The 27,814-nt window shown below is 37.0% G+C and overlaps 1 protein-coding gene across 1 annotated transcript; it reads left to right on the top strand.

The window, feature by feature from the left end:
- The first annotated feature begins 123 nt into the window (after positions 1 to 123).
- fer1l4 (fer-1 like family member 4) lies at positions 124 to 27,340 on the top strand. Its single transcript, XM_055050060.1, has 49 exons — positions 124 to 324; positions 1,500 to 1,555; positions 3,231 to 3,319; positions 3,562 to 3,661; positions 3,739 to 3,833; positions 5,123 to 5,167; positions 5,914 to 6,075; positions 6,150 to 6,210; positions 6,352 to 6,483; positions 6,899 to 6,961; positions 7,057 to 7,141; positions 7,233 to 7,401; positions 7,912 to 8,089; positions 8,269 to 8,455; positions 9,294 to 9,373; positions 9,767 to 9,892; positions 9,985 to 10,051; positions 10,224 to 10,327; positions 10,821 to 10,929; positions 11,071 to 11,278; positions 11,773 to 11,905; positions 11,993 to 12,093; positions 12,166 to 12,253; positions 12,328 to 12,444; positions 12,534 to 12,686; positions 13,046 to 13,247; positions 13,339 to 13,463; positions 13,548 to 13,682; positions 13,980 to 14,153; positions 15,529 to 15,639; positions 15,732 to 15,893; positions 16,037 to 16,211; positions 16,973 to 17,085; positions 17,215 to 17,331; positions 18,205 to 18,244; positions 18,591 to 18,691; positions 19,454 to 19,588; positions 19,670 to 19,789; positions 19,921 to 20,048; positions 20,141 to 20,311; positions 20,565 to 20,719; positions 22,040 to 22,221; positions 22,321 to 22,406; positions 22,495 to 22,593; positions 22,670 to 22,787; positions 23,084 to 23,207; positions 23,907 to 24,208; positions 24,428 to 24,528; positions 25,978 to 27,340. Exons 1-49 carry the CDS (start codon positions 246 to 248, stop codon positions 26,156 to 26,158), a joined length of 6,144 nt encoding a protein of 2,047 aa, XP_054906035.1. The 5' UTR covers positions 124 to 245; the 3' UTR covers positions 26,159 to 27,340.
- Positions 27,341 to 27,814: the final 474 nt, after the last annotated feature.

The raw sequence follows: 27,814 nt of genomic DNA on the forward strand, positions 1-27,814 counted from the left end.
TGTAACACTCAACCTCTGTTTGTACGTGTTTTCTGAGGAGGAAACAAGTTGAGCCATTATTTGCTTTGTCAAACAGAAAGACCTGCCCAAAGACACACTTTAGTAAGCCTACATGTACAGTCACAGTCACACACACTCAAGAGCAGACTCAGGTTATTTCTACCAACACTGAACAGAGGAGACCTTAAAACATGTAGATGTGATCCTAAAAAGACCAACAGGAGAGTACAGAGGTGAAGGCCATCATGTCCATCAGTGTGGATCTGAAGAGGATCTTCAACCTGCCGGGACGTTCAGACAGAAAGGTTGAACTCTCCTTCAGAGGTAATTTGTACAAATATGCTCCTCTCTCTGTCCTCACAAAGATGTGAAGACAGAACATCAGAGGGACTCCTAACAAATATTTCCTGGAAGTTTCATCTGTGAATATTTAGTTTAAGGCTGTTTTGATGTGGTAGACCATCAGATTAAAGTTTAAATTTTTTTACACCCTACTAGATAGTTGTTTGTGGTCATTGCTTTAATTTTGACATTTGAAGGAATGCAATTAAGGTTGAAAGAGAGGGAAGTATGAGGTTCCAAGTAAAAATTTTACACAGAACAAATGTGTCTTAAATCTAACCTCAGTCATTTTCACTTCTCAGGATTAAAAGTTAATGTTTCAGACTGTGGGTTTTTTAAGGCTCATGAGGAAGGTTCATCACAGTATTACATTTCCTCATAACACACAAGTAATTAAGTTCCCAGTTGCAAGAGCTATAAACTGATCATGATTGTTTTCTTTTTTGTCATAAGGAGTTATTTTATTCCAGGGACACCTACCTTGACCATATATTTTTTTCCAAACCATTAAAACAGTTTGTTGGTTCTTTGCCCTCAAGAGTTACGCAGGTTATTAGACAGGACATCTGTAACACTTGTAGCTTCGAGGCTTTAATAGCATCAAATTTTTATCTAAAGTAAGAGAAAATGAACTATAAATCTAGTTGAAAAGACACAGAATTTCAGAAAATAACTCTGAAACTGTTTCACAGTTTAGAGCAGGGGTCTTCAACTTCCAGTTCCATAGGGTATCTGAAGGCTGGTGTTCAACACACTTGAATTAAATGACTGAACTACCTCCTGAGTATGCGATCAAGTTCTCCTGGGTCCTGCCAGTGACCTCACTATTTGACTGAAAAGTGTTAAAGCAGAGAGAAATCTAAAAGTTCCTGGACATCAATTCTCAAGAACTAGAGTTGAAAACCCGTAGTTTAGAGTATGAGCCCAATCCAGTAAAATGAAACAGATTCCTGTCCTTCATTTAAAATAGAATAATAATTGTATTGTTTAGATTGTCAGTCCTCTATGATGTAAAAGGCTTTATTTCATCTATCCATAAATGTATATTGTTTTTCATCTATTCTTCCCATTTCCCTTTCACATAATAACCAGATAATGACCTCTAGGATAAACACTGGTGTTGCCATTGTAACCTTTTTAATCTATCTATCTTCCAGGTTTCACTCATAAAACCAGAGCCCCACAGTGTGAGAATGTTGCCATCTTCAATGAGGTCAGTAACTGTATGAATGCTGCAGAAACAGGAAATTTATTTGAAGATGAACTGAGGCAGCTAAGCATACAGGCTGACTACAGAGAATAAACAGCTGTGGCTGAATGTCCAGAGTCATTTTCACCTTCCACCCCAAATACATGTCCTTTTGCAGCCTCAAACTCAAGGCCTGGACGCCAAATCTGGCCTGGCATAACTTTTTATATAGCCCGTAGACACGAGAGGGACACATAAATAAAGCTTTCAAGATAACATTTGTGAGCTTAAGTATTATTTTATCAGTCAAATCAAATGAATTTCCTTTGAGGACATTAATTATTCATCCCAAAAATTCAAATGAGTTTGAAACCCTGAGGTGTGCCTAAATGCCTATTTTCACAAAACTGAACATCTGACTCACAGAGCACCCCTTTCCAACTCAGCTCCTCCAGACTAGCGGCAGCAGCAATTAGCAAAAACCTGGTGGACTTGCCAGTCTAAGTTCATCACATAAACTACTTCTTAGACCAACACTTCTAAGAATGGCATAATGGAGAAGCCCTGTTGTGATGACGTGCTGAGGGTGGAGTGTCAAAGAGACATATGCAAATTTCAACATGTCAAATTGTGAAGTCAAATTTCTTAGTTATAACAAAGTCATGTTTGATATACATAGCTTTTTTTTATTACAACTGAAGGTAACATGGTTACTTGATTGAGCAATAAAGTAGCACTGTGTGCCTGGAACATACTGTATATGATATTCATCTTTCCCTTTTTTTTTCTACAAAAGATGGAAATCAGCAGTGACAATGCTGGTTAAGTGTAATTTTTTTTTTTTTTACAAAAATGCTTTAAGATGTTTCATTGACATTGTGTACTTTTTAAAAAATTATCATTGATCATGAGTCTGATTGTCTGGTTTCTTGCAAACAAATATTTTTAACTTTATGACCAGAGGCAATATTTGTTGAAGTGGTGACGCTGCACCTTTCATTCTGTCATCTGGTGTTTGTTGATGTGAACATGGGCAAGAGTCCAGTTCATCTCTGTGTGACGTGAGCAGGCACGGGGTTATATTTCTTTGCTGTTGTCAGTCAAGTGTTTGTTCTTTAGGTGTTACCAGGTGAACGTTTGTGTGCGTGGCTTCCTCTAACACACGGTAGTTAATGATTGTTCTGGAAAATGTCCAAAGTAAAGTTAGAAACTCTTTTCCTACTTGTTCAGGTTGGATGCTTTTCTGTATTAGAAACAGATTTTTTTTTTTCTAAAACTGAATTTTACTCTAAGATTGTTGGAAAGAACCAAACTGATTATGAAATTTCCTCAGAGTCTGGCAGGAACAAAATATGCTGAAATGACAAAGTGCTAAGCTATAGTCCAATGAAACCAAACTGGAGCTTTTGGTTACTTTACATGCAACTGAAAGTAAAGCAGCTCTCAACACTGGTGGCTTAAAATCTTGCAAAGTTTAAAGTGTTTGTGATTAAATCAATTTGGGATTTTCACTCATTCTTCCGATATTTCATTTTTAATGCATACACTCATCTTTCATTATACAGTTCCAGTAAAAACAAGGGCAACATTATGAAATGCCCTCAACAGTGTCACATTGAAACATGTCATGTTTTCAAAAATCTAGAAGTAAAATAAAGGGTGCTTCAGATTTGATCTTTGTGTAATTCTTTTCATGCAGCATTTCCGTTGGCCCCATTATGGTAAAGAAATCACAGAAGAACTTTTGTCTGTCAGCGTTTACAACTGCAGTAAATTCTTTTCCAACAGGTAACACACACAAAAACATGCATGCACATGAATCCAAACTCTTCCAAAGCATCTAACCATCTATTCACCTGAAACTGACCAGAAATTACTACTTCCACTTGAATCTCATTCAAGAGCACAGTTTCAACCTCTAATCCTTTAAAAACAGATAAGCTTCAAACAGTGAAAGAACCTGATGTTGCATTCTATTTATTGAGACACAGTGTTTTATTAGATAGTAATAACTGTCTGTGTTTTTGTAGACTGCTCGGTCAGCTTGTTATTAGTCTGCAGCATGTAGTTACCTCTGGGAGGTTGCTACTGCGAGAACCTCTGACTGATGCCAACTACAGCCTGACAGATGTAAGGCCACATTAACATCATCTGTAAATGTCTTGAGTTCAGTAGCAGCCATATTGGTTACCTCTATGTCTCTGTAGATCATTATAGAGCTGGACATTCGGTACCATCCACTGGAGGGAGCAGCAGGACAATGGGAGGGACTGGACTTTTTGGAAGTTGAAGACAGTGATGAGTAAAAACATATCACATAAGTTTTTCACTTAAATATACACAATACAAAGTACAGTTTGAGAAAAATACTTTCTTTCTTACTTATTGTTTTTGATTCATTTACATGTTTCTCTCAGACATAGATAACCTGGAATAATTCAAATAGCAATTTGAATTATTCCATTCCAATATTTTATTTAGGAAACAGGTGTCTTAAACAATCAGGCATGAGGTGCACCTTGAGGACCTAATTACACGCAGATCTGTAGAAAAAAGAAGTTACTAAAATAAAAACTATCTGACAGCATGAAGAAGGTGAAGTGTATTTTGGGATGTTGTTTATAATTTGCCTCTGTGAAGTGAATAAATTATGATACTGTAAGACAGATTTAAGTAAGTAACTGTATTCATTAAGCAATACAAATATATTTACAGTTTGAGCAGGCCCAGAATACAGAGATTAAATGAACCAAAATTTAAAGACGGGTGAAAGAGACAAAGCTATAGCACAGAAGTCTCAGCTTGGGTGTGTTATCTGTTTTCAGATACTGCATATGCTTAAGGATCTCAAAATGCTACATATCCTTCTCTTGTCTTGATTTCAGAAAATTAAAAAACAGACAAAAACAATGAAACTGATATTTAATATCTTTACCTTAAAAATGATTTTTAAAAAATCTCAGCTCTGAGTCAATCCATAATTTTCCTCTTGGAACAATTAGCCTGTTTTATGTTTTTAAAAACTTAATTTGCATAGGAATTGTGTTGATTGATATTTTATAGGTCTATCAACTTTACACAATGTATGTATGTAATTTTCCAAAAATGTAACTATAACTGGAGATTTTGAAGCGAAAACCGAGTGGATTGTACCTTTCTAAAAGTATTTAATAAACAAGCAATTATACAATTTAGCCCTCTTACTGCAGCTTACAATTTTTTCAATGAAGAAATAAAACCAAAGCTTCCTTTGTAAACATTATGCATTACAATTTTGAAAACTAACACAGCTTAAAAACACAGCAACATATACCCATATGTTGTATACCCATAGAAACAAAATGAAGCTTATAATTCCTGTACTGTCTTTTTGCAAGAGGTGCTATTCCGTCCATTTTTGATAGAAATCAGAAATTTTCTCTCTGAATTCCTCTTACAGTCTAGAGGCTGTGGAAATTGCTGTTGCACGCTTTTACATTACCTAAATAATAGATAAGGTGGAAACCCACCTTCTGCACCATGTATGATACTGCTTTGCACAAAATACTGGAAGAGGGAGATTGCCTGATCTGTAAATTTATCCATTTACAGATCAGCTCTGGTCGTCAGGAATGATGGATTTGATGACATTGAGAGGTGAGACTTTACTATAACCACACACATTCATTTGTTCCTGCTTTTGCCTTTGCAGATGTTACATGGTTAAGCTAATTATTTTACCCATATTCATTTAGCTGAACCTGGAGTATTTTATGTTTTATGACATTACAACTCATAAAAATAATGAAAGTATTTTCTAGATTTGTGTTCAGCTCAGTTTTACTCTTTTACCCCCAAATAAATTGCAGTTTCACCAACTACCCCAAGAGTCCACTCGTGTGTAATTTAATCTCAGTATACATGTGGCTGTTCTTTGAAGGCCTCGGAGCTTTATTGCAGAACATTCATGAATAAACATCAACTCCATGTTTAATATGCATCAGGTTCTGCAGAAGGGTTGTGCTACTTTGTTTTGGTCTAACACCTAAAACCCCGTTACAATAAACTGGAGTCTGTGATTTGAAATTGACAAAATGTGAAAATGTAGAAGATGTGTACATACTGCTAATGAATTCAAATGATTGCTTTTCTTTATTTATTTGACTACAAACCTCTATTTTCTTCCATTTTAGTAAATAATCTCCACTCAGCTTTGTCTTACTTGTTGCAGCTTTTAAAATATTTATAAACTATTCACAAAACCCAACCTTCATCATTTTTGTAATGCATTTTCTAATCCAGATAGAAACAGATAAACCTAATTGCCCAACAATGACTTTTCATTTGAAAATTTGGTCCTGAAACAAGAACAAATACAGAACCTTGTCTTTTCTTGTCATTAGAGGGTCCATGGCGTCCCGCAATGATCAACCGGAGAGAGATGCTCGTCGTCTTGGGCAGAGCCTGGTCAGGACAGGCGATGAAGACGAGGATGATGAGGACTATGATGATGATGACCTTGTGGAGATGGAGACCTGTGACATCACTTTAACTCTTCTCAGGAGGTGAGTCGGTGTGACGGTCTCTCTTTTACCGATCAGGGTGCAGAATCACTGATCTGCTGGGTGTGTCTGTGCAGTCGTTGCAGACCCCTGTCTAGAACTGCTGTTGCAGCGATGCCCAGAGTCCAGAGCTTTCAGGTGAGTTCACTCAGTGTTCAAGTTTAGAATATCCTGACAGCTAAAGATAAATCCAGGAAACACTCCTGTTAAATATTTCTGAGACTCTTCTAAAGTCTATTTAGTAAAGCTCTGTAACCGTGTATTTGTGTTTGGATGCAGGTGAATGTGAACATCCTGGAGGCTCAGAAGCTTGTCGGGGTGAACATCAGCCCTGCAGTTTTTATCAGCGTTGGAAGTCAGAAAAAACACACAGCAACACAGAAATCCACAAACTGCCCATTCTACAACGAGGTACGCCAGAGCTGAGAATTCAGGAGAAAACTGTGAACCAAATTAGAGTCTAATGTAGAAATCTAAATTTAAATCAGGGAACTTAGATGAATGTATATTTTGAAAGAAAGTGAAAGTTGAGTTTGCATTTATTTCTATGTTGATTTGACCACAGCTTTTGGATCAATATCATGAATGAAAGATCCAAGCAGAGCCCATCAGATTTTTATTTAAACTTTGCATGAACTTTCTAAAGAGTTTGAGACATAATGCTCTTAATGAGTCCTTGGAAGAGACAGGGGCCCACTGCATCATAGATCCTTCACTATATTTAACTGTGAAAATTAGGCGTCTTTTCATATGTCATGGATTACATATCAAGCAAGGTAGAGTAAACTGAAGTTGTTTCTTCTTTTCCTCTTTTTACTTTTTCTAGAATTTCCAGTTTGAGTTTCAGGAGGCTCCTCAAATCTTCTTTGATGAAGTCATAGAAATAAAGGTTCCTCAAACATTTATTTATTTATTCATTCATTCTTTCCGTCTTTCAGAGATAAAGGAGTCATCATAATCACTTGTGACCTTATCTCTTCTCAGGTATTCCACAGACGGACCTTAGCCTTCCTGATGACCCACATTGGGACTTTTAAGATTGACATCTCCACCGTGTACAGTCAGCCAGGTACCAGTACAGCTCACAGCTCACAAAGCAAACTGTGACCCTATCAAAACTCTCAGGTACTCACTGACTCATCATCTGTTTCCTGCTCCAGACCACCGTTTCTATCAGAAGTGGGCTCCTCTCACCGACCCGACCGACACCAGGTCAGGAGTGAAGGGTTATGTCCGGGCCAGCCTTAGTGTGCTGATGAAAGGAGATGCTCTTCGGATGCCCAGTCTATCAAAGGGCTCCTCGTCTGGAAGCAGCGAGGATATAGAAAAGTCAGTGAAATTAAATATTGTTATTTTAAACAGATTAAAACACGAAGAAGATGTTTTGTTTGAAATAATACACCTGTTATGGAAATTTGTGTTGCAGCTATTAAAGCTTTTACAGGCACCACAACATTACTACTTTCTCTGTCCATCTTGGCCAGTATACTTCAACAGTAGAGAAATGGGATACCTCTTGGTTGTGTTCTAGGTTCTCTTCTGTATATTTTGATTATGCTGCCTCTTCAGTCAGTATATTTCTTTTCATGGATCTGGAGATGACATGCACAAAATATTTGCAATTCTAAAAATAAAAAATTAGAGAATTACGATTAGAAATAAATTTGCCAAGTCTCAACGTAAATACAACTGAGATTATTGTCTTGGTTAGATAATTGACGTGTAACTTGATATGAGAAATCTGGGAGTAATTATTGAATATCTTGTTTAAACCATATTCTTGCCTAAAAGAGCCTTCCACTGAGGTAAATGTAAAATTTTTAATGCTTTGTTTTAAAGACATCTGTTACTTCCTCGTGGTATGCCGTCTGAGCGTCCATGGGCTCGGTTTCGTGTTCGGATCTACAGAGCTGAGGGTCTCCCAACCATGGAAGCAGGGTTGATGGCAAAGATGTCCGTCACTGATCGGGCGGCTTTTATTGACCCCTACGTACAGGTGACCTTCGCTGGACAGCAGGTACACAGATTAACAAATATAAATATTCTTGGTATAAAATATTTAATTGACATTGTTTTTGCTTGTATGCTGTTGATGTTATAGCACATTATAGTACATACATTTAAGCTTTTAGTGGAAAAGGGATCATTTAATTTGGCAAATTTTAAATTTTTTATTGTAATGCTTTTTGTTTTTAGGGGGAAACATCAGTCGCCAGTGCCACCAGCTACCCAGTATGGAATGAAGAAATCTCCTTTATTGAGCAGTTTCCGCCACTGGCACAGCGAATCAGGATCCAGCTCCTTGACGATGCCAAAATGGGAGACATAGCTTTAGCTACGCACTTTCTGGACCTCCAACAGATATCTGATCCCACCAGGAATGGTATAAAATTGAAATAGAGCATAAAACATTTCTATTCCTTAAATGGGGAAAACCAAAATAAGCTTAAAATTTCCAAAAGAATTGTGTATTGATATCTTATGTCGAAACAATGGGGCATCTTACTGCCGTTAGTGTATTTTATCAGATTTTATTTCAGCCTGATTCAGCACTTTGTTGGAATTCCTTGAAATCATGCCCAAAAAATAATGAACTTGTATTTTTATTTTTTTTCACTGATCACACCCAGGCTCTGACAAATAATTTTTGTACATTGTGATGTAAGTAAATAACTTTACAAAGCCTGAGTCACAGCTCACCATTTCACCCATACTCCTACTCCTTTTCCTCCACAACACATTGCTAACTATGATGGCTGAACATCCATTTGGCAGTGACAAATACAATTTTTTTTATTTTATTTATTTTAACTTTATTTTGAAAACTTAAAACTTCTCTCAGTTTCTCAGCAACCAGCCAATAATGGAAACAGATGAGGTCCTGTTTTAAATTTTGGTAATACTGCTTCACATGTTATGGAGATGCTACCTCTGCTGCTACCAGACTCCATCATCACTTCACCGTGCCTAATAGTGGAATGCCATCATAAAAATTCTAGCTGATTTTTACCATCACGGTTATAAAAGTGACCTTATATGTTCAAACTATATGTGTGTATGTAATAGTTTATCGATATGTTTTCTTGAAAAACATCTCTTAACAGACCAAAAAAAAAAAATTTCATTAGAAAAGAAATAAAATTGTTACTCTGAAAATGTAATTTTAATAATTAATTCAAACTTCATTCATACTCCTGATTTTTTCCCATTTCCCCCTGCAGGATTTAACCCAACCTTCGGTCCAAGTTGGGTTAATCTTTATGGTTCACCACAGAACTCCACCCTGGGAGACGTCTACCAGGTAAAATACATTGGTAATGAACTAAGTATTTACTGCAAGAATGAAGAGTTTGTGATGCATATATAAATTAAAGCTACCAATTCCTGCTATATTTACATGAAGATTATAGAGATAAGCATATTAATTTAACTTGGCCAAAAATAGAATGAAGGGTGAGAATTTGTCAGACTCATCAAACTTAAGTTGATTTTTCATTATAATGGAAAATTTATTTACCTACTTACTTACTAAAAACAAGAGAAGCTGCTACTTGTTAAACATAGTTACTTTTTGACAAGGCCAAGTTATGTTGAGAGAAGGTTTTTCAGTCATCTTTTTCAAGAAAAACAGGAAATATGTAAAATCTAATCAAAGCATAAATAAATAGCATTAAAAAGACAAGTTTTTTTTCAGGCCTTGAATGAGGGTTTGGGCGAAGGGATCTTCTATCGAGGTCGAATCCTCCTGGCTCTCTCCATGGATGTTTATTCCTCTCCATCTGCCATCTCCACAGATACAGGCTCTGTTGCAGCCGTAAAGGTATCACTCATGAACTACTGTGGTTGTAAATAACAGCTTTATCAACTGTTTGATTTGAATATATGACACTTTTATTGTATGGGCTCTTGAAGGTGAAAGGAGCGCTTGGCAAGTTTGGACGAAAGAAGAAAAAGAGCAGCAAGAAAGAGAAAAAGGAAGGTGAGATTTTATAATAAATTTGATTTTACCCATCAAAAGATTTCACATTTTGGTATATAATGGGTCATCAGCCATGTTTGATAGTTGCAACACTGCAATGATCACTTTTGATGGGCTAAAAATAAGCAAATAAAAAATATTTAAAACAATTTTGCACTTTATGCTGCCAAAGCAGCTTCGGCCCCGAGTGGATTAGCTGATGAGGCTGAAGAAGCAGGAGTTGAGGTACCAGAGTCCGTCACTGTGGAAGTTGAAGAGATCCATCCTCTGCCTGAGGTCAGTATGGTCATTCAGTTTGGTTTAGTTTGTTGATGTTGTTCCACTTTACAATCATCTGAAGGAACTTTAAGAATAAAAAGGTAGAAGTACCATCATTATTTCCAGGGGTTAACCCGCTAAATAAAGAAGGGGAAAATAAACAATGTTGAATAATGTTAAATAAATTTGAGTAAACTTCATATATGAATTATTTATTCAACACAATATTACATTTCTTGAATGTTTATTTTGATTGACTCATTTTAATCTCAAATTATTTTGCACTACAATTAAGAGTAAAAAAGACAAAAAAAATCAAAAATTTGCACAAATGAGTTTCAGTATTTTAATTTTCTCAAATTTAAATTCACTTTTGTGTAAGTGACATTTTAATTTATATTTTCAGAATTAAACTGTTGAAACATTGTCATATTTTTGGTTGTATGGCAGAAGTTATGTGACTCCTTAGTAAAATCTGTTACTGTTCACAATATATTTATGTTTACTTCAGGGTTTTCTGGGACAGAAGGAGGAGTTTCTGCTGTTTGCGTCTTTGTTTGAAGTGACAATGATAGACCCGACAGTAGGAACAAAACCACTAACCTTTGAACTCTCCATAGGTAAACATTGTGTATACTAATGCATTATGCACTGGGATTCATCGCAGTCTATGAGGCACAAACTCAATTTCTTATTAATTATATACCGTCCGGTTGAAGTCAGCTAATTCCAGAGGCCTCTCATCTTTTTGTATTTGGCAGGAAATTATGGCAAAGCGGCGGGAGTTGGGAGATCTAAGAAAAGCCAGAGCAGGGAGGAGTTGAGGAGGAGCAGGGAAGATCTGGCTGAGGAAACACACGGTTTGTTGGAGTCAGAGGATGAGCTGGACAGAGAGGAAATCACGAATCCTGAACCTGAGAACAGATCTGTGTCTTCTGTCATGAGACCCCAGCCCACTGACTATGACAGGTACACAGTCAAAAATCAATCCAGCAGGTCATTCCTTTGAACACACTGCATCCCCACAATTCAGGAAATGTTCTAAAAGTTATCCATCTTCATAAATTACTTCCACTCTAACTCAGAAAAACCTTCTTTCCAAAAGGTTGTCATACTTGTAATGCAAATTTGCGATGAGCAATGATCGGCACCAACGTTAAAAATAATGTTTTATTTTTTTTTAGCAAGTCAAATTTTTAGTATTGTCAAATTAGATGAAACATTTCCTTATTCACAAGCTCAGCAAAGATGAAGATGAATTAAACAAACCCTTTGAAGAATGTGTGATGCTCAGATGAGGAAGACCAATTATAATTTAACTCTAGATTAAATTATAATTTAACCTGGGTGGGTGGATCAATGAACTGGTGGTGATTGTTAAAGAGAAACCAGATTACATCCTACAACTAGGATTCTACAACTTGTGTTTATCAGCTTCTGTGTGTTTCTTTCCTTGCTTTCAGGTCATTTAAGTGTATTCAGCTTCAGGCCCCGTCAATGAACCTAAAGCCATGTCTGTATGTCTGGAGTCAGTTTGAAGATCACAGCTTTCGTCTCTATCAGGCCAACTGGCTTAGCAAGATGGCCGACAGGCTGGTGGGAGTCAATTGCTTTGAATTTGTTATCAAAAATGACATTTAATTAATCATTCAGTGTCTTCAACACTCTTCTACCGTATTTTAGGAGATTGGTCTCAATCAGGTGGAAATTTATCTGCGGAGGCCGAAGAGTAAAGCAAAAGAGACTTTGACTGATGTGTTACTAGAGCTGGTGACATGTTGCAAGTGAGTTTCAATCAGAAAGGTATATCAGAAAGGTATTTGGTTTATTATCTGATTGGTGTCTTCCTTTGTCAGACAGTTCAGCGCTTTCTCAGACAGGAGATCACAGTCCCGTCCCAACGGCCTGGATAAATGCAGGAGAGAGTTTATCAAAAAGAATTTGGTGAGTTTATTCTCAGCTTTGTTTCTGCCTCTGACAATGTGATTGTTTCTAACTGACTGTTTAATTGTTTGTAGGTTGTACTAGCCAGACAGGCAGTCAGAGTCAGGCGAAGGATTACCAAAAACAAAACCAAAGAGCATTTGATGGAAAGCTGGAAAATCTTAAGGAAGCTTCGACAACTGGCGGTAGAGGTTAGGCAACACTGAAAGGTCACGCAAACTGTAAATCACCACAAAAACTGGAGATTCTTTGACTCAGCGCTGACTTCTCTTACCTGCAGCCCCAGAGCACCATCCCAGATGCTTTTCTTTGGTTACTTAATGGAAGCAAACGACTGGCTTACGTCAGGATTCCTGCCCACTCCATCCTTTTCTCACTGGTGGAAGAGCAGAAAGGACGGGACTGTGGCCGCATCACCACTCTCTACATGAAGGTTATTCGTCTGCTTTTACAAATACTCTTAAAGTTGCCCTTTTGATAGATGTCATTGTTATACAAGCAAAGCAGTAAGGAGGACTAGGTGTACATTTAAAACCCCTTCATGTGGTCTCAAGACTGCAGCAAGGTTTAAAAAACAGGCACAGTAGAGATGGTCTATGCAGAATCTTTGTGAGGAGTTTTTGGATGCTTTGAGATGCACAATATGTGGTTCTTAGACAGTACAAAACAATTGTATTAAGACGCTTAAGGTTTAAAACAGGGTTTGCATCCCAAATCTTTTTTTCATAATTTGCCTGCCAAAGTAAGCAGATGAAATTGTGAAGTTTAAGTAATTTTCTCATTGTGCTGTAGTCTCCTGGAAGCTCCCCAAGTGAAACATTTGCAAAGCTGGAGGTGTACCTTTGGCTTGGTCCTATCAAGTACAGTAAGGAGGCAATCAACAACCTACCAGAAGAGTTCATGCCAATCTATGAGGAGATGGAGGAGGAGGAAACACAGAGGCAACTTCCTGTGGAGGGAAGGAGAAAGTTTCCTGTCAGTCTGTCCTGCCAGGGTGAGTCAACTGATCATCAAAAAAGCAAGAGATGTATAGTTTAATCAGAAATCTTGTTCTAGAGAACCTTTGAATATCTCTGTCTCTACAGATAGCAGGTACTTCCAGCTGCGGTGTCACCTCTACCAGGGCCGTGGCCTTATGGCTGCAGATGATGACGGCCTGTCAGATCCGTTTGCAAAGGTGGTCTTCTCTACGCAGTGCCAGGTCACCAGGGTATGTCCCACTACTCTACTGGTTTAAAGTCTTGCTTGCTCTGGCACCGAATAACTTGATCTATATCTGTATGACTTTGCACAGGTGTTGTCAGACACCCTCTCTCCTTCCTGGTGTGAGTGTTTGTTGTTTGACAAAGTTCTACTGGAAGGAACGAAGGAGCAATTTCAGCAAGACCCACCTCTGATTATAATCAATATCTATGATCATGACACAATGGTAAATCTACAGCTCTTTTCTTCTGATGCTCTCTAGGTTAAACAGTTGCTTTCGGTTCAACCATGAGTTCAAATGACTTTTTTGCAATACCCTGATTGAAAACAATCCAAATCAGTTGTGTTGGAAATGATTGATGGGTTAGGTGATAAATATAAAGAGAAAAAGTTGTACCTATTAATTTTGTTCTATAGATCAGTGATGAAGCTGCTAGAAAGTCAGTAAAATAAATATGTGGACAAATCAGCAGAATGAAAACTTGGCTTCAAGCAGCGTGTGTGAATGTTTGTGTTTTTGCAGGGCAGCCCAAAGCCTCTGGGCCGAGCTTATGCAGAGCCTGAGTTTAAAACTGTGGAGCAGTTTTATGAAAAGCCCAAACTTCAGTTCTATGATGTCAGCAGGGGCCAGGTTCCCGCCGGAGAGCTGTTGGCTGCCTTTGAGCTCATCGAGCTCGACTACTCTGCTTTTGGAGAGGTAAGACTAGTAAAGCAATCTGTCTAACTCTAAATGCTACATTTGCATCGTATTTTGTTACATTAATCAAAAGCATAATTGTACTCTGTTAGACCTTTATGTGATACACCAACAAGTTGTAGAGCATAATTGTGAAATGGAAGGGAAAAATGCCTGAGATTCATCATTTAGACGAAATTGAGACCAAAATCTAATTGGGTAGACATAGCCAGACTTCATGTTTCCATAGCCAGACTTCATGTTTCCATAGCCAGACTTCATGTTTCCATAGCCAGACTTCATGTTTTCATAGCCAGACTTCATGTTTTCATAGCCAGACTTCATGTTTCCATAGCCAGACTTCATGTTTTCATAGCCAGACTTCATGTTTCCATAGCCAGACTTCATGTTTTCATAGCCAGACTTTATGTTTCCATAGCCAGACTTCATGTTTCCATAGCCAGACTTTATGTTTCCATAGCCAGACTTCATGTTTCCATAGCCAGACTTTATGTTTCCATAGCCACACTTTATGTTTCCATAGCCAGACTTCATGTTTCCATAGCCAGACTTCATGTTTCCATAGCCAGACTTCATGTTTCCATAGCCAGACTTCATGTTTTCATAGCCAGACTTCATGTTTCCATAGCCAGACTTCATGTTTCCATAGCCAGACTTCATGTTTTCATAGCCAGACTTCATGTTTCCATAGCCAGACTTCATGTTTTCATAGCCAGACTTTATGTTTCCATAGCCAGACTTCATGTTTCCATAGCCAGACTTTATGTTTCCATAGCCAGACTTTATGTTTCCATAGCCAGACTTCATGTTTCCATAGCCAGACTTCATGTTTCCATAGCCAGACTTTATGTTTCCATAGCCAGACTTCATGTTTCCATAGCCAGACTTCATGTTTCCATAGCCAGACTTTATCTTTCCATAGCCAGACTTTATGTTTCCATAGCCAGACTTTATCTTTCCATAGCCAGACTTCATGTTGCCATAGCCAGACTTTATGTTTCCATAGCCAGACTTCATGTTCACAAATATAATCATTCAGTCTAACCAAATTTGAACTGTGGGAAAAGCTTGGACTTTATAGATGTACTCCATTTGCAGGACTGATAGAAACATTCCCCAAACAGACTGCTCTTTGTGTTGGCCAAACACACAAAAATAAACTGAGATTAGAGAAAATGTGAAAAGTTCAACGGTTGAGAAAACATCAGAATATGCAATCTCACTCTGGTGAACACAACTTAGGTTTGTCATTAGTCTGTGAATGGTAAATGCTATTAACTTGATTCTTTTATTTTATAATTATAACATTACAAACAATAACACTCTATAAGATTATTGCTATATTTAAAACTTTTTTTTACCCAACCTCCTGAAGCCCCGCCTCCCTGTCAGTGTGGATCCTCAGGAGCTGACCTATGACGATGAACAGAAACATTATGTCATTCCAGAGGGAGTCCGACCTGTTCTGAAAACCTTCAGAATCGAGGTGAAGCTCGCAAAGGCATAGATATTCTGCTAAAATGTTTAAAGATGGTGACTCTCTGCAGATGTTTCTGTTTTGTTTTTGCCTTTTTTCAGGTGCTGTTCTGGGGTCTGCGGGAGCTGAAGAGGGTGCAGCTGTTTGAGGTGGAGCGGCCAAAGGTGAGGGTGGAGTGTGCAGGACAGCAGCTGGAATCTGAAGAGATCCAGAGCTACAAGACCAACCCAAACTTTAAGGAAGTGGTCCGCTACATCGATGTGGTCTGTTTCATTTTTGTTGCCATCAAATGCATTTAGATTTATTTAAGATAAATTGTGATGAATGACAGTAGCTGCAGCACCAGATATGCTGTTTAGAGAACAAAGCTGAACATCCAGCTGTTTTCTGTCTTTGGTTCTATTAGGAGCTTCCAGAGCAGTCCTACCTCCACCCTCCTCTGACGGTGTTTGTGGTGGAGCATCGGGCGTTTGGTCACCTTGCTCTGGTTGGGTCACATGTTGTCCAGAACCTCATGAACTATGCTCCACGGGAATGTGGAGGGGAAGAAGGGGAACAAGAAAAAGAGCCAAAAACGAAAGGTAACATCATTAATGTGGTAAACTCTGCAAAACAAGTTAGAATTTTTTATATTCAGAGATTTTATACATTCTTTTAGAATTTAGGTTTGTGTCCTTCCTGTAAAGTCTCCTGTTTCTTAGTTTTGATATCCTGATTTACCTTGTGTGAATCTGCATACTTCTTCTTGCTTACAACTTTGCTGCTGGTTACATGGATTTCTCTACTGAGGGACAAAAAATAATATTTCTTCTATTTTGTCATTTCAGTATGCACTACTAGTAACTGCTCTGCTTTCAGTTACATCCGATTTATTCTGTTTTACTTTAAACAAACCATACTCAGACTGACATTGGTCTAAGTAAGTGTCCTGTGGTTTATGATAGTCTTTCAGAGTTCTTCCAGTGTTTGACTTTATTCTTTGCAGCTGCTGTGGAATAACACCGGTTGTGAAACTCTTCTGAGACCCACAATTAAAATAACTGCTGTAAAATAACCTCTTTTGCGTCTGGTGGGTTAGTGACAAATCCCAAGTTCTTTTAAATGGAGGATGTCTTACAATGTGTTGAATGAGAAGATAATTGTAGTTGATGAATGTGGTTGTCATGGATTGTCTGAGGTTAAGCTATGTGAGATTCAACTGCAAAATAAATTACTATATTTTCCAAAAAGGCAATATTGGAAGCTGTTCTAATGTGGAATAAGGTTCCTCTGCAGCATGCTGCTCTGCCTAGATTGTTCAGTTTAAAACATTTTTACAAGCTTTGTATGTGCTTATCTCTAGTGAGGCATAATTCAAAGAAGATAAACCCTTTGACTTCAGTGAAGAACATGAGACTCAGCGGATTGCCAGTCAAGCAATCAAAAATTCCCATTAACCCCATGAAGATAGTTAATGTGAGTACATTAATCTCCCTCTGCTCTGCTTATGAGAGACGCAACAACAAAACATGATATTTCAGCTGCCCGTAATAAAATACAAAAGTCTGGCTAGCTGACTCTTCTGGTTAATGTAAACACCTTTAGGCTCCCCTGAAGAAGCTGAAGAGAAAGGCAGAGGAGCTGGAAGAAGAGGCTCCTGAGAAAGAGGAACTGGACTGGTGGACCAAGTACTATGCATCACTGGAGGAACTGGAGAAACTGGTGAGACAGATTGTTCATCCGGCTGGTCTTTCTTCGTATGTTGTGCCCTCTGAAAGTCTTACTGCCACTTGAACATTTGAACATTTTCTTGCATTGCAACTGTAAACTTCAACATATTTTGTGCAGGTTTTATGCAAAATGCCAACAGAAAGTAATGCATAACTGTGAAAAAATTTTAAAAAAGTAAATGGATTTCAATAAGAATCCGAACATTATGGCATGCTGTAATGTTGAGCATTTCCCCCCCAGAGAATATCAGTGAACAAACGGCATCTTGAAGTCCAAAGACCATGCGGTCAAATACTCTCACATACATCCCACATTTCTCTAATTTTTATTTGTATGAAATGCTTATATTTATATATGTTTTGTTTTCTAAAGTCATGCATTTTTTTATTTAAAAATATATATGACTTTATGTGGGTGAATTACATAAAAGTCCAATAAATTTTAGTTTAATTCTACCATTAAAAACTGAACCCATCTGGCAGCTCCCACCATAAAACAAAGATATTATCTCACTTTATTGTATTTTATGTTCATTTTGAACATAAAATACTAAATGAACAGACGATGTGATAGCATTGAAAGGTCTTGCCAATACTTCTTTATACATTCAGAATAAATGTCAACTGTCTATTCAGGGAAACTTTTGTGCCTTTTCAATAATCCATCTACCTAACACTGATTTATGAATTATTTTGGTCTTTAACCAATAAACTCAAAGTTGAACAATAAAGTATTATATTTTCAATAAGGAGATTAAATTGACAGAGATGGTTTAATCTCTGAAGAACCTGTCAGAAAATATCTTTTGTTTTGTGCTTGATACATTAAATAATTTCCTCTGTTATGATGTGTTCTTGTGTTCAGGCTGCAGAGAGAGAACAAATGGAGGAGGAAGCAGAGACAGGTACAGATGTACTTCGAACTGATGAACAACCTGCCATTCTGTTATTTTCCAACTTTAAACAGAAAAAATGGATATGGGCCTATGCAGTTTTGTTATTTTTAAAAACAGTCTTGTTTATGTTTTTTCTGAATAAACCAAGGTTTGAACATTATTCTTCTGAAAGAACAAATTTCAGTGATATTAATTTATTTGGTAAAGCTTTGATTGCTGCCAGTGAGTAGGAGTCAATATGAATATCTAATAGGGATATTATAATATGATTAGATAAAAAGAGGATAATAAAAGGTATATTTTGGAGAAGACATTTTTGAAGTATTTTCAAAGAGAACTTTTCTGCTTTGAACAGATGGAGTAAATCTGACCATGGCAAACATTGAAGAAGAGGAGGAAGAAGCTGATGTGGATGAGATCGAGCCTCCGAAACGCAAAAAGTTTGCTACTCTGAAGGTGTTCAGTAAACCTTAATCTTTCAAGTTTTATTCAATTTTCACTCAAAGACAGGCGCCCATCATTTCTTTGACATGATCAGTGCTATTTTTGTATCAACAGATAAAAAATGTTGAGAAGCTTCATGGATAAAAGTGAGCTTTGAATGATTTTCACCACTACAAAGATTAGGTTTCTATTCAAGTGTTTAATTAATGTTTTATCAAACAACTCCAGACTCATAATAAATAGTCATCTGCATTAATGTTTGCACATCTGGTGCAACGTTAGGAGCCATTTAAAATGGGTCCTACTTCAATTACTGTCCTTGAGATCTCTATCAGAGAAAATGCCATTAATTACATTTTCAGTTTCTATAGGTGTTATAGATTTTGTCATAGTTTTTATTATTTGCAAGTTAAAAATCAAAAAGTAATTTACATAAACTATCAGTCTCACAAGAAAACAGGCTAAACTTGTAAATGTTGGAACTGCTTTAAACTCTTGGCTGTTGAATTGAAAGTTGCTCAATCCATTAATGGGAAGTTGAGTGGAAGAAAAAAGTGTGGTAGAAAAAGATGCACAAGTAACAGGGATAACTGCAGTCTTCGAAAAATGGTGTCACAAAGCTCATCAGAGAATATAGAGGAGATTCTATATTAGTACACTAATTTATTGAACTGTGGCAGTAAAATAAAAAAATAAAAAACATAAATTAGACTGAATACTTCCTGAATAATTCAAAAATAAGTTATTTAGTGTAACAACTTTGTTTGTGTTCAGCTGTATGAGGGCGATCTGGAGTCAGAGTTCAGTGACTTTCAGGACTGGCTTCAGATCTTCCCCCTGTATAAAGGCCAAGCCATCACTGAGGACAATGAGGAGGGTGATGAGGAGAGGCTGATGGGAAAATACAAGGTGATGTTGATGCAGCTCTTGATTTATATGACTGTGTTTCTGTAGAATAGGTTTTTATTGTTTTCTGCTTTTCCTCCTCAGGGTTCCTTCTTGGTTTATCCCATCGATGTGGAAGACAGAGATGACACCACATGTCAGATCACCAAAGGAATTCCTAAAAATTCACCTGCCAAAGTTTTGGTCAGAGTTTACATCGTCAAGGTACTGGTCTGTTTTTGTTTCTCGCTCTCATGTACAGTAGAAACTCTGCAGCATATCTTATGTTTGAATGAGTTACTCATCAGCTAGTACAGTGTTCTCTTCTCAACCTCTAATTCAGGTTTGTCTTACAGGCCACCAGCTTGGCTCCCACTGACCCGAATGGTAAAGCTGACCCTTACATTACTGTGAAGGTGGGAGATCAGTGCTTGGACTCCAAAGATCGATACATCCCCAAACAGCTCAATCCGATATTTGGAGAGTCAGTTTCTCTTTCCATCTCCCTGTCAACTTGCTTCTATCTGATCCCTGTCTGCCTTGGAGCCCGTCTGAATGTCTAACTCTTTATTTCAGGGTGTTTGAACTCACAGTGTCTTTTCCCCTGGAGACGGAGTTGGTTATAACCGTCATGGACCATGATCTGGTTGGGGCAGATGATGTTATTGGAGAGACTCGGATTGATTTGGAGAACCGGTTCTACAGCCGCCATCGGGCCTCATGTGGTCTCGCTCTTTACTATGACACGTTAGTATCACTTTGTAGGCTAGTGTCAAGACTCAACTATGTATTAGTACAAACAAAGACATATGTAGCTAACATTTCGTTCTTTTATTTGCTCTTTGTATGATAGACACAAAACTACCATACATTTTCACCAAAACCACACACTGAAGATAAAAACTTAAGATAAAATCTTACCCTGACAGCTATACATGTACAATAGAGTGTGCAATATCTATAACTCATTCAATGTGTACTTTTTTCTCTGCCTTCAAAGCGATGGTTACAATAAGTGGCGTGATGCAAAAAAACCATCAACAATCTTGGCTGAGGTCTGCAGGAAGAATGGCATCCCGTCTCCAGAGTACAGAACGTCTGAAGTCAAAGTCCTCAACATGATCTTCAAAATACCACCAGATGCTGTACCTGAAGGTGGGACACAGAATGAAGGTGGACAGACAGAAATACATAGACAGAATAGATTTTAACAGGTGCAGTTAGTAAATAAAAGAGTTTACATCCTGAAGCACTATGACATATATAGAAAGTACAATTGTGGGAGCGAGCAGGTTGATATCTTGCTGAAAGCCGACTTATATATTGCTGATATGAATTTATATGAATGCTGAAAACACAATTAAGGATATTACAATAAGCATCAAAGTCGAAGGATATAATAAAATATAGCAAAAACATTTAAAATATGAGAAATGAGAAAAAAAAATTAAACTACTAAAAACAATATATGAATGTGTTATTTTCAACTTGAGGAAACAAGATAAGTAACTAGAAAAAGCTGAATCAGATTGTTATTGTTTCTGAAACATTTTTGACAGACTCAAACCCTGTGGTCTAACCTGGATGTGGTGAAAATATGTTCAGAAACATCATCATGCACACATTTCATTTTTAAAAGTAAACGGTAAAGTTAAATACTATGCTTTGTGTAACAAACAATTTGTGAAGAATGTGAAGAGAGTCATCTACACCAACATATTAATATATTATCATAATCTGGTTGTGAGGTAAAAGAGCGAAATACTTTTACTTTTGCTCTTTATTGTTATTTAGGTCTTTACATTTATAATCTACATCTAAAGTTTCTTACGAAGCCGTGCTTTCCAAAAGTATTCATACCATGTGACAACTAGAACCTTCTATGTATTCTGTTGGAATTTTGTGTAACAGGTTTACAACAATAGTAGTAGTTTGACTTTATTGAACATAGAGTAATTAAAGAATAAACAAAGTTATATACAAACAAAATACATTTTCAATAAAAGCAAACAGAACAAAAGAAGAAAAGTTGTAAAGTATATTTAAGCGCTCAAAGGAGTGGGTAGAAGTATGAACTTATTTTGACACTCATCTCACTTATAACAGTAAGTAGCACATGATTGTAAAGTGAGAGGAAAAAGAGACATGGTAACAACTTTTTATGCAAAAAGGAAGAAAAGAAAAAAAGATCTGAAAAGTGAGATGTGCTTTTGCACAGCCACCTCAGAGTCGATGCATTCTGAGATCTCTCGCTGGAATCAAACCTTTGAGTCGTTTGGTATTGATCTCCAACAGTTTTGCACATCTACTACATATCTACAAAAACTCCAGGTCTATTTTCAGTCATTTAGGAAAGCTTCTTTTCAGCTCACTGACAAATGCCTGACTTTTGAAAAAAATTATATGCTGGATTTCTAATCAGACTGAAGGCAGGAGCAGCAGCAGCTCTGATAGAAGTGTTATTATTTTAATCAGGTCTGCTGAAGAGGAATGAGCGGTCTCCAGAGGAAGAGGCAGAGATAGAGGAGCATGCATCCCTGAATGTGCTGCAGCGCTGGGAGGAGATGAGGGAGTTCCTCCCTGGAGCCGTTCCTTTGGTTCCGGAACATGTGGAGATCCGGTCCCTGCTGAACCAGGACAATCCAGGACTCCCTCAGGTTCAGAAACATCCACAAAGCAAAAATTAAGAACAAGTCACTGCATATGGTGTAAACAGTTGCTCGCAAAAACGTTTTTATGTCTGCTGCATATTGCAGGGGTATCTTCATATGTGGGTGGACATGTTTCCGACCGATATCCCAGCTCCGCCTGCTGTTGACATAAAACCTCGTCTACCTGAACTGTCGGTGGACGAACAACTGAGAGTAAATCAACAGGCTAGAAAGAAAACTACAATAGTTCACATTTGTCTGTTGTTTTGATTGTGACAGGTATGAACTGCGTGTGATCATCTGGAACACCGATGATGTTTTTCTGGATGATGTCAACCCTTTCACCGGCGACCCGTCTTCTGACATCTATGTTAAAGGGTTAGATTTACACTTCAAAACACGTTTGTATGTTTGCTTTACGGAGTCCGTCACATTTGTTATATTATTTTTGTAGCTGGATAAAAGGCCTGGAAGGAGATAAACAGGAAACTGATGTCCACTTTAACTCCCTGACTGGAGAAGGAAATTTCAACTGGAGATTTGTTTTTAGGTTTGATTACCTTCCCACTGAGGTACATGCATGTTGATCCTAAGGTCTGTATTACAAAGCTAGGATACTTAATTTATCTGGCTTCAGTAATCAAGAAAACAGAGTAACGAAGGTACATTTTGCTTACCTGAAAATTCTGGAGATGCTGACAAACCTTTTGTCACACATGAATAAACTCAACTAAACAATTTCAAATTGGTTCATAGTTTCAAATAACTCAAGTGCTTGCAGAAACAACACAAACAAGCATTTGAAAATATATTAAATACAAAGAAACATTATGATGTTCAACTAAAAAAATCCTTTCTGCCCCTGTAGAAAGAAGTGGTGTACAAAAAAAAGGAGTCCATCTTTTCCCTGGAGGAGTCGGAATTTCGCCAGCCGGCTGTTCTGACCCTTCAGGTGTGGGACTACGATCGCATCTCAGCCAATGACTTCCTAGGTGAGACTAAAGTGGTCAAAACTCTTTGTTGTCTAAGAAAATCATATTTAGCCAAGTGAAAGTTCAAAACTATGGAAATACCTCGAAAGTGATAGATAAACAGGAGGCAGCAGACTTTGACATTCATAATAAACAAAGACAGCAGAGCAAAATCTGATGCAAGACAGGTTTTATTCTGCTCCAAGTGAAAAGCAATTATTTTTAGGAGTTCACATTCTGGTTGAATTCAGGCTGTTACCAAAATGTTGTGTGATTTTTATAATTCAGGGATTTCTACTTCAAGTTGTGAATTAGTGACATTATATCAGACTCAATTTTTAATTACACACAGTAGCAATACGTTACAATTTTTATCTTCACTGAAAGATATTACATTGTATCTAGAGCCTTTGTGACTTCTGAGTTACTCTGTTACTTTAGCCATGCAGATTTCATTCACAAATCAACCATGCTCTACATTCTTTGAGTTTAAAACACTTTGGGCAAATATTTCATTGAAACATTGTTTGAAAGTTATGGAAGAATTTAGTAAAAGTAAAGTAAAATATCACTACAATTTGTGTCTACTTATTATATCTGTCAACAGCTTAGAGTTTTGTTCCACATATTCAGGCCTGATTCAGTCCTTAATGTCTGCATACTGATATGTCCAAATATGCAATAAAAAGTATCAACATCCATGTTCTGATTTTCTTTCAGGGTCCATAGAGCTTTCCCTCAGCAGCATGGTGCGACCAGCAAAGACGTCCAGCAAATGTACGATTGAAATGGCCATGGACCAGGCCAGTCCTCGCTTCTCCATCTTTCGAGCTAAAAAGATGAAGGGCTGGTGGCCACTGGTCCGCCTGAAAACGGCTGAGGACTTCGAGAGGGAGGAGAAGGAGAAAATGGACGCCAAAAAGAAGGGACACAAGAAGAAAAAGACCCAGGACAAAAGAAGCCAGATGAGCAAAGAAGACATCCAGTACTCTGACAGTTTGGGCAATACTTACTTGTTAATGGTACAAACAAAAATTGATTGCTGATCATGTTTGTTGAAATTCATTTGAACATGAACATTGAATAGCTCCTAATGTATTTTAAAAGCAAAGGAATGTTGAAACTCTTATTACGTGAGCTTCAGCACACTGACCTTATTATTGCAGTTACTGATGCAATACATCTGCAACTACTTATAGCTAAGGTTGGACATCTGTAATGCCCCAATTGTCTCTGTGAAGGGAAAGGTGGAGGCGGAGCTTCAGCTGGTGGCGTTGGAGCAGGCGGAGGCGAACCCTGTGGGACGTGGACGCAAAGAACCAGAACCTCTGGAAAAGCCAAAGTAACATGCAATCCCACATAAACATATCAATAATATTAATGCTGCAGTAAATATTGACTTTAAATTGGAAGATTAGAATTGCACAAACTGACAAAAATGAGAATGCTGCCTGTCTGTATTCATATTTGAGTATGAGTGGCCATTTTTCAGTCTTCCAGAGGGGCTGCTGCTTTTTGGATCAAGAGCTGTTTTTCCTTCTCTTCCAACAAATAACAGTCTAACAATGCAAAACATATGTAAAATCAAGATACCTCTGACTAAAAAGGTTTTGTGACTAAAGTAGTTATTAAAAAGCAGTTGTATGTGTTGAATTAAGAACTTAATGAGCCACTAATACTGTTAACACATGAATGATATTTTATGGTCTACAGGCAAACTCTTATGAGAAGAAAAAACAACTTTCTATCAGAAATTATTTAATACAATTCAATGGAAGTGCATCCTGTAAAAGATGATCACTAGGTGCTAAAACAACAACAACAACAATAATAATAATAACATGTACTGTATGAAACTGGACAGGATAACAGCTAAAAAGCTATTGTGACTACTCTATTCAGGCTGATATTTTTCCGTCTTTTGTTTTGGTTTCAGAAATATTAAGCTATAAAATCAGGCAACTTATTTCTCTGTTCTTCTTCATAAATGATCTCCAGAATGCTTCAGAAATATTCTGACATAGAATACAAATATCCTGCTGTGCTCACAGGTATCATCTACGATGTGATCAGTTTGCATTACTAACTGAAGTCTGTTTAGCTTAGTTTGGCTGCCTTGTAAAGATCGAGGCTTCAACATGAAAAAAAAATCTGAGTTTCTGGCTTACTAAAATTAGATCAGACCTTGAAACAATGTAGTTTAAGTTTTAACAAATAAAACTTTAACCACGTAAATGTTTAATTGTTTTGAGAAGCCAAGTTAGGGTGCTATTTAAAGTGAAAAAGTGTAATTTGTGTGTCTTCAATTCTGATTAAAAAAAGTACAAAGGCTTGAGGATATGTGAAAGCCTTGTGTGGTGAAGTCTGAGGTTAGAACATTTTGTCTCATGCTGATTCACAGTAAAGTTGTAACAGGGCTGACAGGGCTGCTAGCTGACAGAGCTTCCTTCAGCAGTTTAGTTTAAAGCTTTGTAGTTAGAAATTGGATGTTCAAGATTCCCAGTTTTCATTAAATGTAGAATTATTTCTTGTGACTCGATAAGTCAGGTAAACTTCAATAAGTATATCTGTTAAAGTTTCCTTTGCCTGTCAATAAATGTTTTTTTTTTCATTAGCTGTACCATTTTAGGGATTTGAGCTGAAATCTGGAAGATTTGTTTCCTGTCATGTAAACCAAACAAAAAACCCATGTATAAATGCTGCAACAGAAGCTAATGTTTGCATTAATGTTAGATTTCACTGTTATAGAGTTTGCTGACAAACATATATATATATTTTTTTGTCTTTGCAGCCGTCCTACCACCAGCTTCAACTGGTTCCTCAATCCTATGAAGACCTTTGTCTTCCTAATCTGGAAAAACTACAAGAAATACATAATAGCCCTGGTCATCCTCATCATCCTGACGCTGTTCCTTGTCCTGATTGTTTACACGTTGCCAGGAGAAATCAGCTCTCTCATCGTCAACGGATGAAGAAACCTGTTGGGACTCACTGTTGCATGTAACTAAACTCCAAACAGTTTTAGGTTTCATTCTCACACTGCTATATTTAATCTTGTTGCACTACAGTACTGACAGAAATTGATAGAAATCGCTCTTCAGTATTGGAATAATCTGTCATCAGAGCCAATTACTAGACAGTGATTACTTCAAGTTGTAGGAAAATAAAATTTTTCTAAAGTAAAATGTGATATATTTCCTCACAAATCAGTTATACTGATGTTTTTGTCTATATTTTAAAAAACATGTCAGATATATGCTATATATTTTAAAAAAATATTTAATGCACTGATTTACAATTAAAATATTCAAATTTTCTTTCAAGTAAGGATGTTGAATTTGTTTATTATTTTCTAATAAATTAGTAAATATTTGTTCATCAACCTCTGTCAGTGGCTTCGAAGGTGGAAATCAGACAGTTGCTATTAAAATGATTTATTATTTTAAAGTGACAGGAAGGCATTGATTATTTACTGGAATACAATGATCAAGGAATTGCATATTATTTTGTTATTTGGGAATACTCAAACACTGATGGGAAATGAATTAATGCAGACCAAAACCAACACTTTCAAAAATGATTATAAAACTGCTTTTGAGAAAAACATGGATGTAACATCATCAAAACAGTTAACGTTACTTTTTTCACAATTAACCATCAAAAATGAATTCCTGTTCACTACCACCTGTCATTACAGTGGTTACAGCATAAATCTCATGATCTTCACTGAGTGGGCACTTCACTGTGTTTTTTTTTTTTACTAAAAGGTCATTCATTACAACAGTGTCCCGTTCACGTGGGGCCCAATATGTCATGTTTTTATTTCATCAAAGGGTAACCAATTCACCATAGCATCATCACCTCCAGCTCAATCCATTACAAGGACAACTCAGACTGATGAATCTAGTACTGTCATCTTTTCATTGTGTTTTTAGAAAATTTACAGGAATATTCAAAAGGTTTTTTTTACATTTGATGAAATGGTGAATAGGCTCCCCTTTGAACTTTTCCACCTTTTTTTTTGTTCCTATCTCAAATATCAAAATATTCTATACAAATGTGATGTGATAAACCAATGCAAAGATACTTTTGATGTGCAATAGAAAATCATACATGTTTATGAAAGCTTTTTTTCACCAATAAAAGCTGAAAAGTGCGGTTGGTCTCTTTTATTCAGACCACTTTAGTTGATTTTTTTAAACCATCCTTTTCTACAGTTACATCTGGAAGCTTTTAGGGGTTTGCCTGTAACAACTTTACAGACCAAATGAAATGTCTCAGAATCAGTCAGAATACAGGAATAAAATTTGTAAAAAACTATTTTCCCCCAGTATCCTTCATTTTACCAGCTTAAAAAAACCCAGTCAGATTAAAACGCCCTTTTTCAAGCGATTCCTGGCCAAGATTTTCTTCATTCTCATGTTTTCTGTCCCTTAAAGTTTCTGGTAAACTGCAAACAGAACTTTGTGTGACTTCTTTTCGACAGCTGATTTCTTATTTCCACTCTTCTTTAAAAATCATATTTTCAGAGTTCAAGGCTACCCTCTGCTGCTCCCCCAAAGAAACAATAATTCTCTTTTCAGTTGATGGACTAAGCCTGCTTTGGATTTTTTTATAACTTTATTCCT

The sequence above is a fragment of the Poeciliopsis prolifica genome, unplaced genomic scaffold (assembly GCF_027474105.1).
Source record: "Poeciliopsis prolifica strain line A6 unplaced genomic scaffold, Auburn_PproV2 SCAFFOLD030, whole genome shotgun sequence".
Lineage (NCBI taxonomy): Eukaryota > Metazoa > Chordata > Actinopteri > Cyprinodontiformes > Poeciliidae > Poeciliopsis > Poeciliopsis prolifica.